This window comes from Fundulus heteroclitus, unplaced genomic scaffold (genome assembly GCF_011125445.2).
Source record: "Fundulus heteroclitus isolate FHET01 unplaced genomic scaffold, MU-UCD_Fhet_4.1 scaffold_39, whole genome shotgun sequence".
NCBI lineage: Eukaryota > Metazoa > Chordata > Actinopteri > Cyprinodontiformes > Fundulidae > Fundulus > Fundulus heteroclitus.
Window position 1 is genome coordinate 350,826 of NW_023396803.1, and position 15,877 is coordinate 366,702.

The window sequence follows — 15,877 nt, forward strand, 5'->3', positions numbered from 1 at the left end:
GCCTTTAACGCTGCCTCACTTATCGAGGTTGAAGGAGGATGCCAATGATTTTTTTTTTAAGAGAATAAATTATATTTATGAATAATCCCATAAATCATTACTACTGAGAGCTAAGGGAATTGATGGATCAACATAGTTATGACTCTATGTAAGTTTGGCAACTGTAGTAAAGATAAACCTAGGATTATTTTTATTCTCCTATGCTGCTCTTACTTTGCCAAGGGTCTTTTTTTTATACAACAGTAGACTGTTTTACCAGATTAGGTAAGATTCCTCTAGATGTGTAGAGCAACATTTTCTCTCCAACTTCCTTACGTTGTTTTTCAAAGAACGCAGCTCAAAATTAAACCAGGGGGGCAGCTTCCTATGAATAATTACCTTACTTTTCAAGGGGCTACGATGCCTAATGCAAAACGCAATAAGGAAGTAACACCATCAACACAAGCATCGATTTGCAAAGGGGAGCAAATAACATGCTGCCTTCTGCTAGGCGTTTCTGTGATTCTGAGGAAATTAAAAGGGGGACAGACTCTTTAAAGTTTGATACAGCATTATCTGATAAAGATTGAACTCAAAGGACATTAAAAATGGTCAGATAGGACAGGGTTGTGAGGAAAAACTTAATTATTTGTGTAACCCACAATTAGTCAGAGACTTTTATTTTTTCAGGCCCACTTCCTGTGTTGCCCAAATTAGCTAGCTTGTTTAAAGTCCCGCCTCAAGCACACAGTTGAGGATCCTCACCTGTTTCCACTGTGATTGTGGCTTGATGCTGGCGTCTTCTCCACGTATTCATCTGAAATCTTTAACCCTATTGATTTGATTGCTGGGTGAGTTTATTTGATACCAGTATTATTTTTCCTTGTGGTATTTATGTTCGATTGCTCATTAGAGCGTTGCTTTATTAGAATCATTGGCATTGTTTACCTGGACCGTCGCTGGGATTCTGTCAGAGCTGATTGTGGCTAAGTACACCCCACTCTCTTTGTAAAGGTAACTTGCTTGCTGAATTTTATGCGTGTTTGACACGTTTACCTTGATTCCGAAGCAGTGTTTAAAACAAGATTGATCTGTAGCTACACTTAAGTTGATATTGCGCAGTATATATATTTATTTAATTTTTTCCTTTCTCTCTGCTTGAGTACTTTAACTTTAAATTGATTAAGCTTGAAATATGATACTTTTTTTGTTAATTTGAATTATGGTTAATTTAACCTGATTCAAATGTTTGTCTAATTATTAGGAATATAATTATTGCATTTGCATTTATTATGCATAAATTAAATGCTTAAGTTTAATTATTTCCTTGGTATTATATTTGCATTTAATTGTTTTTGATAAAATTTAATGGGTTTTCTGACCTTTTGGGTCAGGGTTTTTTTTCCCCCCTGTCGGATCAGATCCTCATCTGGATCTGAAGATGGCGAGCTAGAAATGGACTATGGACTTTATGATTTTGAAATTAATTCGTTTTGAGTTAATTCTCTTGTATCTTATTGTGTTGCTGTAATTGTCTGTTTTTATTCAATCACGTAATATACATCCACCAAACCTAAAAGAACTGCCTCCTGTTTTTTTCCACACCTCAGGCTCCTTAAAAGGACACTCTTCTGATGCTGCTTTTGTTGCCGCAGTTAGCTGCCTAGCCCATAAGTGTTACATTCGGTATCAATGCCATATGTCAGCACAAGGTCCAAAGTATGAAAGCAAGAATGCATTGGTTTCTGCACATTTGGTGCAATACCTATTAAATATCGGATGGTATTAAAGGCTACATTAAGGTCATCACATTCAATGTCAACATGAATATGTAAATCCCCCACTATTATAAACTTGCCAGTTTTAACATTAAATTAGATAGGAAGTTTGAGAAATTATCTAAAACCCTAGAGTGAAGGCCTGGTGGATGATACAAAACAACAAACAGAAGGGGTTTTATTGCTTTGCAGTTTGGATGAGGGAAACTAAGGGTTAAATGTTCAAAAGAATTGTAGTTATTAACTGGCCTGGGACTAATTAATAAATCAGACTGAAAGATGGTTGCTGCTACGCCTCTTCGTCCTATAGTTCTAGGAATGTGGAAATTTAAACATTTACAGGGCCGTGACTCATTTATACTAATGTAGTCCTCTTGCAGTTAGGTTTTTGTGAGACAAAATAAATCAGATTATCAGAAATCAATTCATTAATTAACAGACTCTTTGGAGGGAGAGACCTTATATTTAATAAACCACATTTGTTTTTTGGTTCAAGATGAGTCGTATTGATTCTTATGAATTTTTTATGATTTGCTCCTTTTAGATCTGTTTTTAATCTGTTTAGTTTTGCCGTGGGAAAGACACTGTCTCAATAGGGTAATGGAAGGGTAACAGTACAGAAGCTGCAGAGAGGTGTGTTAAACTATGGCTCTGCTTCCTGGTCTGGGTCCTGGGTTGTCAGCAATTTGGAGAACTAATAAATCCAGACAGCTTCCTACAAAGAAGAACTGCAGCACCCAAAATGGCCTACAAGTGTACTTGTGGCATTTAAAGGCTACAAGTATGCCACTATCATGCGATGATGCAATTCCCGTGTGGTCCGAATCCAACTGTGCAGGGGCGCTACGCTCCAAATTACTTCTGATGCAGAAAGCATGGCACTTCCATGTTCAGCGGAACCCCGGGGTGAAGGGGTTAATAGAAATGGGATCTGGATTTCCATATAAAACAATCTTGATATAATATTTTGCTATATCGCTCACCCCTAATGACACACAAGTGTGTGATAAATATATTCTTGAAATGTGTTAGACGATGTCTTGTATTTCCAGCAATGGTAAATGCTGTTCTCAGAGGCTATGTGTTTTTTTCTCTTCCAGGTGAGATCTCTGGTCTGTCTCTTTGACCCCATCTTGCAGACTCATCTTAGCCTTGCATTCCAGGACTTGCAGGTGCATTGTCTGAGAATGGGCCAAGGCCCTGAAGAAGAGTTGGGATTACTGAGAAGAGAAGAGCCCCCTGGGAGCTCTGAACACCCCAGGGAGCTGTTCCAGGTGCTGCTGCAGAGCCAGGAGGAGCAATTGGCATCCAGGTTTCTCCTACATGAGGCGATGGTTCAACACTGCCCAGTGCTGGCGGTACTTGCTGCCAGTCTGCAGGTAAATTATCCAATGTCATACTACAATCCCTGTTTCTCCTGAAAAGATGAAAATGAACTCAGTTCCAAACATTGTTTTGTTAATCTCTGTGTCTTCCTATGTTTGATAAACTATTCTTTTTTTATTGATTTCCGTCATTTGAAAAATGAGCGCACATTGTTCCGTCTAGCATTTTTTTTTCAAGGTTTTAAACTGAAGCTGCTCTCAACCAATGAAACCTGGCAGAGCCGGGACATTAGCCAATCAGAAAGAGAGTAGGGCAGGTCTTTGCAAAGCAGACATCTGCCAGTCTGAGGTTTATCGGTGTTCAATCATTTTGACTTTTGGAAGAACATCTCAAACTGGCCACAGATGGTATGAATGGAAATAGTGGTGGTGAAAGGTTTTATTTGGATTTATGAACCACCAGGTAAGAAAGTTCAGCAGATTGAACAGCTGACAGCAACTTCCCTCGATAAGCGTGTCTGTCGCTGCTCCTGCAGTTAATTAATGAGTTATTTCTAATGACCTAATAAAGTTCCCACCTGAGATTTTCAAAACTAAATGTCCCATTGACGCATAAAAATATGCATAATGCAAAGGAATATACATTAACTAAAATTATGACAATAAGCTCCCACCAATCACAAACTATTATGATTTATATTAAAAACAATCTTATCATAGAAACATATTAAATTTTTAGCATTCACTCTGCTTCTAGCATCAACACAGTTTTGTGTACCGTCCTATCAAGATTGGTGCACTGTTTTTACAGTCCTTTCCCCATCCTTTCTCCAAGGTTGAATCACTGAGCAAAAGCTGTACCTTTTTAATTCTTAAATCTACCCTTGGATATACCACTGTCACTCTTGCTAGTTAGGCGCCCGCCTATGCATTGAAAATGCATGGCGGAGGCCTTATGCTATGCACCTAATAAGGGTTTCTTTATTAGGCGCCTGTCTTGCATGTGCAAGTATTACTATGCACCTCTAAAGGCGTCTCTATCTTATTCTTTATTTTTCATCCGTCACGATTAATGCGGCCCGAACCGTAGCGTGCACCCCCACAATATAGGTATCAAAACGTGCGGCTCGATTACGAGATGTGTGCTACTACTTTTATTGGGGTTTCGAGTTACCATGGCAACAAAATTAGCGAAAAACCACCCCCAAAAAACCCAAAGGGATGAATGGAGTCGGGTAGAAAGAAAGCCTAAAAAAAGCCTCCAAATGACCATTTTCAACGCTGTACTGTGTCGTCATGCTTTCACCTATGAACACCGTTTAACTTCCAGTTTGTAGATATATCTGTGACCTACTCAGAAGTGAAAACGGGATGTGGATATCTTTTATCGTCTCTTCACAGTTACTCCTCAAAGCTAATGCCAAAAAATCAGCGAAATCATCGTTTACAATGAAAGTCAATGACGGAATTCTCCAACCGCTAGAGTGGCCCACTCTAGCTTTTTTAAAGATTTCAAAACTCCGAACAACTTGAGCTTACTCACTCAATTTTCACGCTACATAGACAAATTATACATCAAAACGTAGGTATTTTTGTCTGGATTCAGGAAATGTAACCCTCATTGGTGTGGCATTTATAGATTTTTCGCAAATCACCTCAGACCGACACAAACCCGAAACCTCCCCCATTCATTTCCTACGGAGCGGTTTTGAAAAATGACGTCTGAAAATCCAAAACATCACATGTTTTCGCATCGTCGCTACTCCTAAACCGACATGAGACTTTCACACATGAATGTCCCAACCCTTCTGGCACTCACAAAAAAGGAATTTTGTGGATAACTGTTACAGTTTTTCCGCAGGAACAATTTGTTCGGGAGTAGCGAATGTGCAAAATCCTAAAAACGCTTTGGAGCTGCATTTTCCCACATCATCCACTTTTTTACATCGTCGCTGTGCCTACACCGATTCTTGTACAAACATAAAAATGAGCACCATAGTCCTCAAAAGCCTGCTGATACTCACGGTGAAAGAATTATTTTGATATCTTATACCTTTTCAGCTACAGCGATTTGTTCGGGACCGTTTTTAGAGGATTTCTGAAATTCCATAAAAATCTCCTTTTATATCATATTTTTTTACGCTTTTATTAAACTTTTTCCAGGAAAAAATGATAGCTTGTCTTCTTCCCCTATCCGTTATGAACTAAACGCAGAAAAAATTACGTCTCTACCATTTACGGATCAGGAGATATGGAGCGTTGTTCGAGGAAAAGTTCTCCATTATAATCCAATAGGCAGACTCGGACACAAAGTGTCTGCACTTCTGTAGAATTGCCCGCTGCAGGTGTGTCAGTGAGTTTCCATGACGACGGAACTCTGAGGGCCAGAGGGAGAGGCTCCATTGAGATAGAATGGCAACTTTCGGTGCTCACTGCAGTTGCTGTGATCAATGTAGAAATCTGAAATTCGCACAGTCACTTCCTCTTGACATTTTAAAATTTTCAGGTGACTTTGAGCCATGTGTCACTTTTCTGACCCATTTTGGATTTCACATGCTTTCCTATTGGGCCTTTGCTTCCAACAGGACCTGGCATGATGCCCAGACATGACCCAATTGGCCAATACAGCACCACCCACCTGTGGGAAATGGCGCTACTGACAATTTTGGTCAAATGTTGAGTTCTGCGCCCAGATGTGGTGAGGCTGAGTTGCTAAAGGAGGCCAATCTGACCCGTGAACTTTGGTCACGTTTGGTGACATTAAGTATTGGCACCCCTTTTTGAGGCACTTCCCAGTACAGGATTTGGACCAAACTGACAGAGTACAATCACCTGGTGATACTGAACACAACCTTGGTAGCGGCTAATGGTTAGCATGTTGCTAACCGAAAGTAGCTCTAGGAAGGTCTCACCAACTTCTGCTTCACAGAGTCTGTTCTTACTTTAGAGAGAAAGCTCCACAAAAAATTTGGGCTACATCGCATAAAGCATCTCCATGATATGAGATGTCAAACATCCAATGCTTTTCAATGGGGGACCAAACCCCTTATGGTCCCTATAATGCATGCCCATATATGGTGCTACAGTATAGCTCAGATGGAAAGTGCAGGCTTTGCATGCAACAGGTAATGGGTTCAAATCTCGGTGTGGGACACTTAGTTTTATATTATAATCCCCACAGTATGTATAACATAACATGTGTGCTGATCCTATGAAGTATTTTTTTTGTACCACCCGCCATTTTGAGTTACCATGGCAACGTTATAAACAACGTATTTTCTCGCTATTTGAGGCACATCCCTGTACAGAATTTGGACCAAACTAACAGAGTACACTCACCCAGTGATACCAAACACAACCATGTTAGCGGCTAACGGTTAGCATGTTGCTAACCGGAAGTAGCTCTAGGAAGCCTGTACAAACTTCTGCTTGACAGATTTGGTATATAATAATGTATTTTTCCAGAAAATAGCGTGACATTTCTAACAATACTGAATGCTCTATACTTGTGTTTATGATATTGTTTTTGATTATGCACATCTGCTGGCTTTTTATTCTGAAAATTCTATAATATTACAGCAACAAATTATCAAAGTTTTTCAAAAGCCTTTTTAAAAGTTCCAAATTGGGCTGCAGATCATACAGCAACAATTGCCCTGTCATTGTTTTAAAGGGCAGAATTTGCATTTGCTGACCCTTTTCCTTTAACTAAAGATGGATATACAGGAAAAAAGTCATACAAGTGCCAACCCCTCATAGATAGCAGGGGGTGCGTTTTTTGGCAAGGAGCTGCCAAAAGAATCCCCCTGGTTTTTAATCTAAAATTTGTCCCACACACATGAAATTCATACTGGTAGCTCAGAACACACGTGTAAACATGTTGGAAATGTTAAATCAGCAACAAGTGTATATTTAGGTAAAATAGCAAGGGGGTGCGTTTTTGGCAAAGGTCTGCCGGAAAATGCACCCCCTATGTTTTCAATCTAAAAATTGTCCCTTACTCATGAAATTCATACGGATAGCTCAGAACACACGTGTAAACATGTTGGAAATGTTAAATCAGCAACAAGTGTATATTTAGGTAAAATAGCAAGGGGGTGCGTTTTTTGGCAAATGGCTGCCGGAAAATGCACCCCCTATGTTTTTAATCTAAAAATTGTCCCAGAATCAGGAAATTCATACTGGTAGCTCAGAACACACGTGTAAACATGTTGGAAATGTTAAATCAGCTGCAAGTGTATATTACAGTAAAATAGCAAGGGGTGCGTTTTTTGGCAAAGGGCTGCCGGAAAATGCACCCCCTATGTTTTCAATCTAAAAATTGTCCCTTACTTATGAAATTCATACTGGTAGCTCAGAACACACGTGTAAACATGTTGGAAATGTTAAATCAGCAACAAGTGTATATTTAGGTAAAATAGCAAGGGGGTGCGTTTTTTGGCAAAGGGCTGCCGGAAAATGCACCCCCTATGTTTTTAATCTAAAAATTGTCCCAGAATCAGGAAATTCATACTGGTAGCTCAGAACACACGTGTAAACATGTTGGAAATGTTAAATCAGCAACAAGTGTATATTTAGGTAAAATAGCAAGGGGGTGCGTTTTTTGGCAAATGGCTGCCGGAAAATGCACCCCCTATGTTTTTAATCTAAAAATTGTCCCAGAATCAGGAAATTCATACGGATAACTCAGAACACATGTGTAAACATGTTGGAAATGTTAAATCAGCTGCAAGTGTATATTTAAGTAAAATAGCAGGGGGTGCGTTTTTTGGCAAAGGGCTGCCGGAAAATGCACCCCCTATGTTTTCAATCTAAAAATTGTCCCAGAATCAGGAAATTTTATACGGATAACTCAGAACACATGTGTAAACATGTTGGAAATGTTAAATCAGCTGCAAGTGTATATTTAAGTAAAATAGCAGGGGGGTGCGTTTTTTGGCAAAGGGCTGCCGGAAAATGCACCCCCTATGTTTTTAATCTAAAAATTGTCCCAGAATCAGGAAATTCATACTGGTAGCTCAGAACACACGTGTAAACATGTTGGAAATGTTAAATCAGCAACAAGTGTATATTTAGGTAAAATAGCAAGGGGGTGCGTTTTTTGGCAAATGGCTGCCGGAAAATGCACCCCCTATGTTTTTAATCTAAAAATTGTCCCAGAATCAGGAAATTCATACGGATAACTCAGAACACATGTGTAAACATGTTGGAAATGTTAAATCAGCTGCAAGTGTATATTTAAGTAAAATAGCAGGGGGTGCGTTTTTTGGCAAAGGGCTGCCGGAAAATGCACCCCCTATGTTTTCAATCTAAAAATTGTCCCAGAATCAGGAAATTTTATACGGATAACTCAGAACACATGTGTAAACATGTTGGAAATGTTAAATCAGCTGCAAGTGTATATTTAAGTAAAATAGCAGGGGGGTGCGTTTTTTGGCAAAGGGCTGCCGGAAAATGCACCCCCTTGGTATTTTACTTATATATACACTTGCAGGTGATTTAACATTTCCTACATGTTTACACATATGTTCAATTTAATTCAATTCAATTTTATTTATATAGCGCCAATTCATGAAACATGTCATCTCGAGGCACTTTACAAAGTCAAAATTAATCATATTATACAGATTGGTCAAAAATTTCCTATATAAGGGAACCAGTTGATTGATTCAAAGTCCCGACAAGCAGCATTCAGTCCTGGAGAAGCGTAGAGCTACAGGGAGAGTCGTGTGCATTGTCTATGGCTTTGCAGCAATCCCTCATACTCAGCAAGCATGAAGCGACAGTGGGAAGAAAAACCACCCATTAGCGGGAGGAAAACCTCCAGCAGAACCGGGCTCAGTATGAACGGTCATCTGCCTCGACCGACTGGGGGTTACAGAAGAAACAGCAGAGACACAACAAGAGAGACAAACAAGCACAGAAGCACACATTGATCCAGTAATCTGTTCTACATTAGATAGTAATAGCGGGTGTTCTGTCTTCTCTGGATGATGTCACAGTTAACAGAACGTCACACCAGGAGAGAGAACAAAAAGTTATAAGAGGAATTGACAACAGTTATTTCAATGCAATGCAAAACTGGAGAACAGTAGAAATCAGTAGAGTGAGAAAAATAGGCCCTGATGTCCTCCAGCAGCCTAAGCCTATAGCAGCATAACTATAGAGGTAGCTCAGGGTAGCATGAGCCACTCTAACTATAAGCTTTGTCAAAAAAGAAAGTTTTAAGATTAGTTTTAAAAGTAGACAGGGTGTCTGCCTCAGGGACCAAAACTGGGAGTTGGTTCCACAGGAGAGGAGCCTGATAGCCAGTGGTGGTTCTAGATCAAATTTAGCAGGGGGGGGGGGGGGCAGGGTGGGGCCAGTGTTTTTTCACAGGGGCACAGAACAAAAGATTGGGAATAAAAGCCTAAACAGGTCAGCGTTTCATCTTTTAATATATTAAGTAAACCAAAGAGCCAATTTTGGCTCTGGAACTGCAGGTTGCAGACCCCTGAGCTTTTCTCAATACGGCAGGAGCTTAATGTGAAACAGCTAATTTTTTTAATTATTGTTATTTTTTTATATTTATTTTGTAATTATTTTGTTATTTTATTATTGGGTAAAACCATAAACGTAAAAAATAAAACTGATCCAAATGACCAGTCAGTCTCGGTATCTTTGTCAGCATTTATCATCCTAAGAAATTTAATATCATGTCTTTATTACAGGGGCCACAACAGAGGCCAGGAACAGTTTTACAGGGGCCCTGGCCCCTGTTGGCCCCTGTCTAGAACCGCTCTGCTGATAACTAAAGGATCTGCCTCCCATTCTACTTTTAGAGACTCCAGGAACCGCCAGCAGACCTGCAGTCTCAGAGCAAAGTGCTCTGTTAGGAACATACGGGGTAATCAGAGCTCTGATATATGATGGAGCTGGATTATTTAGGGCTTTATACGTTAGAAGAAGAATTTTAAATTCTATTCTTGACTTAACAGGAAGCCAATGAAGGGAAGCTAAAATAAGAGAAATATGATCCATCTTGTTGATTTTCATCAGAACTCTTTCTGCAGCATTTTGGATCAACTGAAGGCTTTGAACTGCATTTTGTGGACTTCCTGATAGTAAAGAATTACAGTAGTCCAGCCTTGAACTAACAAATACATGGGCCAGTTTTTCAGCATCGCTCCTGCACAGAATATTTCTAATTTTGGCGATATTCCGGAGGTGAAAAAAGGCAACTCTGGAAGCCTGTTTAATATGGGATTTAAATGACATGTCTTGGTCAAAAATAACATCAAGATTTTTCACTTTATTACCAGAGGCCAAGATAATGCCATCCAGATCAAGTGATTAAGAGGTTTATTTTTTGAGGACTCTGGTCCAAAGATTACAACTTCTGTCTTGTCAGAATTTAAGTGCAAAATTTTTTAAGTCATCCAGCTTTTGATGTCATCAAGACATGCCTGCAGTCGAAGTAACTGATTGGATTCATCAGGATTTATAGATAAATATAGCTGAGTGTCATCAGCATAACAGTGAAAATTTATCCCATGCCGTCTGATAATTTTGCCAACCGGAAGCATATATATAGTAAAGAGAATTGGTCCAAGGACTGAACCCTGTGGTACTCCACAAGTGACCTTAGAGGTACCAGTATGAATTTCATGATTCTGGGACAATTTTTAGATTAAAAACATAGGGGGTGCATTTTCCGGCAGCCATTTGCCAAAAAACTCACCCCCCTGCTATTTTACCTAAATATACACTTGTTGCTGATTTAGCATTTCCAACATGTTTACACGTGTGTTCTGAGCTATCCGTATGAATTTCATGAGTAAGGGACAATTTTTAGATTGAAAACATAGGGGGTGCACTGGTAAACGACAGAAACGTACATCCGACGATTTGGAATGCCTCTGTGTGCAACCGGGAGCACAACAAGTCGTAGACATTGTTTAGATTCCAAAAATAAACTAACTAAACTAGTACGTTATGTATGTATGTATATATATATATATATATATATATATATATATATATATATATATATATATATATATATATATATATACAGTGGCGCAGTGGGTAGCGCTGTTGCCTTGCAGCAAGAAGGTCCTGGGTTCGAGTACACCCCTGGGTCTTTCTGCATGGAGTTTGCATGTTCTCCCTGTGCATGCGTGGGTTCTCTCCTGGTACTCCGGCCTCCTCCCACAGACCAAAAACATGACTGTTAGGTTAATTGGCCTCTCCAAATTGTCCTTAGGTGTGAGTGTGTGCGTGAATGGTTGTTTGTCCCTCTGTGTTGCCCTGCGACAGGCTGGCGACCTGTTCAGGGTGAACCCCGCCTCTCGCCCAGTGAACGCTGGAGATAGGCACCAGCAACCCCCGCGACCCCACGAGGGATAAGCGGTTTGGAAATGGATGGATATATATATATGTATATATGTATGTGTGTGTGTGAGTCAATGCGCTGCTGCAGCAGCACGCCGCATCATTTTAGTTTTCTTCGCGCTGCAATCAGTGTGCAATAATGTTCACCCGACAGCGGCTGCATTACGCCCCTGTTTACGCTGCAACGTTGTTTATATATATATATATATATATATATATATATATATATATATATATATATATATATATATATATATATATATATATGTGTGTGTGTGTGTCTATGTGTTATGAATATAAGGATCAATTTGGTAAATCTAAACATTTAGGTCTTCATTATTTCATAAATACCGTGTCACATGTGAACCTTTAGGAACAGACTTTTTGGGTGAGTATTAAAGAGGTAAAATTAATAATATGAGGAAAAAAGTCCTAGGTCAATAAAGTAAAAATAAACAAACAAACACAAAAGTGATAATGTTATGATAAAAACATCATAATATGAGAATTAAAGGGGAACATTTCCAGAATAATCACAGTTTGCAGAATTATTTCACTCCTGGAGTAATAGGGCCAGGTTAGATTATTTTAAATATTTTTATTCTTTAGGAGAATAAATTCAGGGGAATGAAGCTAAAGGGATACAAAAATAAACTTGTAATATTACAAAAAAAAAAAATACTACGAATACAAAGTATATTCAGAGATTAAAGTCCCTCTGATACTGTTTAAGTGACTGAGTAACTGCAGATTTGCCACATTTAAGATGGCGGACGCTCTGACGCATCGCAGCATAGGCAGAACCCGCCCAATGACGCGTCTACTCTTATATTATGTCTATGGTTGGGACTTGCTCAACAGCAGGTCCGCTGAGTGACATCACAAAATGGGAGGTGACAGTACTATTCTTGAACAAGATGGGTTCCTCCAAATAAACATGATTAAAAGAAAATTATTCTTAATTAAAAAAACATATAATTTATTGCACAGTATGTAGTAGTTTTATATTTAAAGTACTTTCAGCAGTTTGATTTCTGATTTTGACCGGACTTCTCCTTTAAGCAGAAACGTGCCTCTACTCAGCGCTGGTTCTCAGACCAGTGTGATGCGTTCGCGAGCGTCAGAAAGCTATGGTGCATTCAGGAGCATGGGACATTTCTAATTTACAAGGAAAGGCACATAAAACCAAACAGAGCCCGAACCGTAGGGTCTACCCCCACAAACTATGTATCAAAACGTGCGTCTCGATGCCGTGAAGTGTGCTATTTGTACTTCACACCATTTCCAGTTACCATGGCAACGAAATTAGCGAAAAACCACTATTGCCTGTTTAAAGTTTGTTCTGTTTTTTTTCAGTTAATAAATATGTTTATTGTCAGTATACTGATGTCTGTTTATTTGTATACATGACAATGGTAACTAGTACAAGGTTTAACAAGCAAAATGTATAACCATACAAACATGTTAAAGAAAATTGAGCAAAAGGAAAACATTTACTCCTAAACAGTGCCCCAGCAACAGCAAGAACTAGATTCTTTGTGAGAATTGGCAAGAATCTATTCAATAAATTGGGGAAAGCTTCCCAATGAGAAGACTAAACACAGAGTTGGTGGATAAAGACCACCTACATACCAGGTATGGACTTATAATGTGGAGTACTCTGTGTCAGGACCCTCCAAACCAGAGTCAATGTCAGAAGTGCCTTTTTGGGGCTAAAGACAAAATAACCAAATCTGTTGACCTGTGATCGACAGTACTCCATTGCAAAAAGTTATATATTACAGTATACATGCTAAATTATGGGAAAACCACAAGGAAAGCAACTTAAAAAATCCAAATAAACAACAAATGTAACAAAACAGAAAAAGCAGTGCAAGCGTCTAAGTAAACTAGGAGTTTTTTTCACAAGTGCACAATGATAGAAAAAGGCTTCTTTTAAAAATGTTGCCAACTTTGGAACAGTGCTTGTAATGGTTTCATTCTAGGGCCCCACAATTCCTAGCAATGCAAGGGAGAACCACCTATGCAGATAAAGACAGCAAACATTGAAAATGGAAACATAAGCTTGTTTTTGCTAAGTATCTGGTTGCTACAACTTCCAGAAGGTGTAGGTTTTGTTTGTGTCACATGAACATATTTAAATATTATGTTGAGCACACCTTTTTGTCATATGTTACCCATAAACACATTGAATCTGGTACAGAAATGTCCAGTGCTGAAATGGCTGCAGACTTTCCGGGCTGGGCTCTGTAGTCACCACAGGTGCTGTCCAGTGCCTAATCCAATGAGACTCTGAGTGCTAATGGAGGTAAGGCCCTGTCTTAAGTTTTGACCCATGGCAAAAGGTTAAATACTAAAATATTGGAAAATCTTGGGGTATTTGTCTTACCTTCCACAGTGTCAGCACACTGATACAATTGGTTTTAGTGTCTTCCCTGTGTTGTTTTCTGATGTTTCTTTAATGACAACAGTTTACATAGAAGACAGACATTTTGCCTTCCTGCACACAAATCTTTTTTCAAACACTTGTATCAAACCTCTGCTTAAGAAGAACCTCTAAAAACATTTAATTTAAAATCCCCAAGCAATAAAAGCCTACAACCAAGGATAATTTTTAAACAACCAAACATATTTGAAATAAGCAGCATCCGATCTGAACAGCTTACAATTTCCTTTCCACCACATACAAAGAGAGAGAAACATTTATAATTCTTACAAGCTCTTAACATATATACCTTACACCCTACAAAAGCTCAGCCTAACCAACACTCAGAAGCTTTGCCTTTAACGGTTACGCACACCACCAGGCGGGCGCCTTCTTCAACTTCTTCAGAAGTTGAACGTTTCTAGTTAGGCGCCCGCCTATGCATTGAAAATGCATGGCGGAGGCCTTATGCTATGCACCTAATAAGGGTTTCTTTATTCTTTTTTATTCATCCGTCACCGTTAATACAGCCCGAACCGTAGGCTGTACCCCCACAAACTATATATCAAAACGTGCGTCTCGACGCCGCGAAGTGTGCTATTTGTACTTGACGCCATTTAAAGTTACCGTGGTGACAAAATTAACCAAAAACCACTTCTCAAAACCACTTCCTACACACAGTTGACCTCACAAAAATGCAGAGCTCAGCATGGCACTTTTTTTCGGTACAGTGGTTTAGGTGTTGGGCTGGTGCACCAAAGGTCGCAGGTTCGCAACCTGCTGGGGGGTACCCAATATTTTTTTTTTTCACAAGTAACAAATAAATAATTTGAACAACTGATATAAATGAATGAATGATGAAAAAATTGCAACAGCAAGAACTACCCCCGGCCAATTCAGCACCACTCACCTGTGGGAAATGGCACTACACACCATTTTTGTCAAATGTTGAGTTCTGGGCCCAGATTTGATGAGGCTTAGTTGCTAAAGGAGGCCGATCTGACACATGGCCTTTGGTGAGCTTTGGTGACATTAAGTATTGGCACCCTTTTTGAGGAACTTCCCAGTACAGGATTTGGAGCAAACTAACAGAGTACAATCACCCGGTGATACTGGACACAACCATGTTAGCGGCTAACGCTTAGCATGTTGCTCACCGGAAGTAGCTCTAGGAAGGTCTCACCAACTTCTGCTTCACAGAGTTTGTACTTCCTTTAATAGTTTGTAATGCCTTTAACATTTTTATTCACATATTTAATTTTTTCATTCTACATTGAAGTATTTAATCATGTTTTAATAACACCAATTTTCCATGCTGCTTGGATGCAGACCTTCTCCTGTTGGCTGGTTTTTTTGGTGAGGCTTAGTTACTAAAGGAGGCCGATCTGACACATGGCCTTTGGTGAGCTTTGGTGACATTAAGTATTGGCACCCTTTTTGAGGAACTTCCCAGTGCAGGATTTGGACCAAACTAACAGAGTACAATCACCCGGTGATACTGGACACAACCATGTTAGCAGCTAACGCTTAACATGTTGCTAACCGGAAGTAGCTCTAGGAAGGTCTGACCAACTTCTGCTTCACAGAGTTTGTACTTCCTTTAGTAGTTTGTAATGCCTTTATCATTTTTATTCACATATTTCATTTTTTCATGCTACATTGAAGTATTTAATCATGTTTTAATAACACCAATTTTCCATGCTGCTTGGATGCAGACCTTCTCCTGTCGGCTGGTTTTGACGAAGACAAATCCTTTTCACACTCAGAAGATTTGATTTAAAATCCCCAAGCGATAAAAGCCTATGACCAAGGAACTCGGAAGCTTTGCCTTTGACGGTTACGCGCACCACCAGGCGGGCGCCTTCTTCAACTTCTTCAGAAGTTGAACGTTTCTAGTTGTCTGTTATTCTTCCGTCACCGTTAATACAGCCCGAACCGTAGGCTGTACCCCCACAAACTTTATATCAAAACGTGCGTCTCGACGCCGCGAAGTGTGC

General features: G+C 39.5%; 1 protein-coding gene across 1 annotated transcript in view; it reads left to right on the plus strand.

Annotated features, from left to right (window-relative positions):
• The window catches only part of spg11 (SPG11 vesicle trafficking associated, spatacsin), a 115,094-nt gene that overhangs the window by 84,026 nt on the left and 15,191 nt on the right, over positions 1-15,877 (plus strand). The window contains exon 21 of the mRNA XM_036130841.1: positions 2,858-3,136. Within this exon, the coding sequence (XP_035986734.1) occupies positions 2,858-3,136 (279 nt within the window). The remainder of the gene's footprint in view (positions 1-2,857; positions 3,137-15,877) is intronic.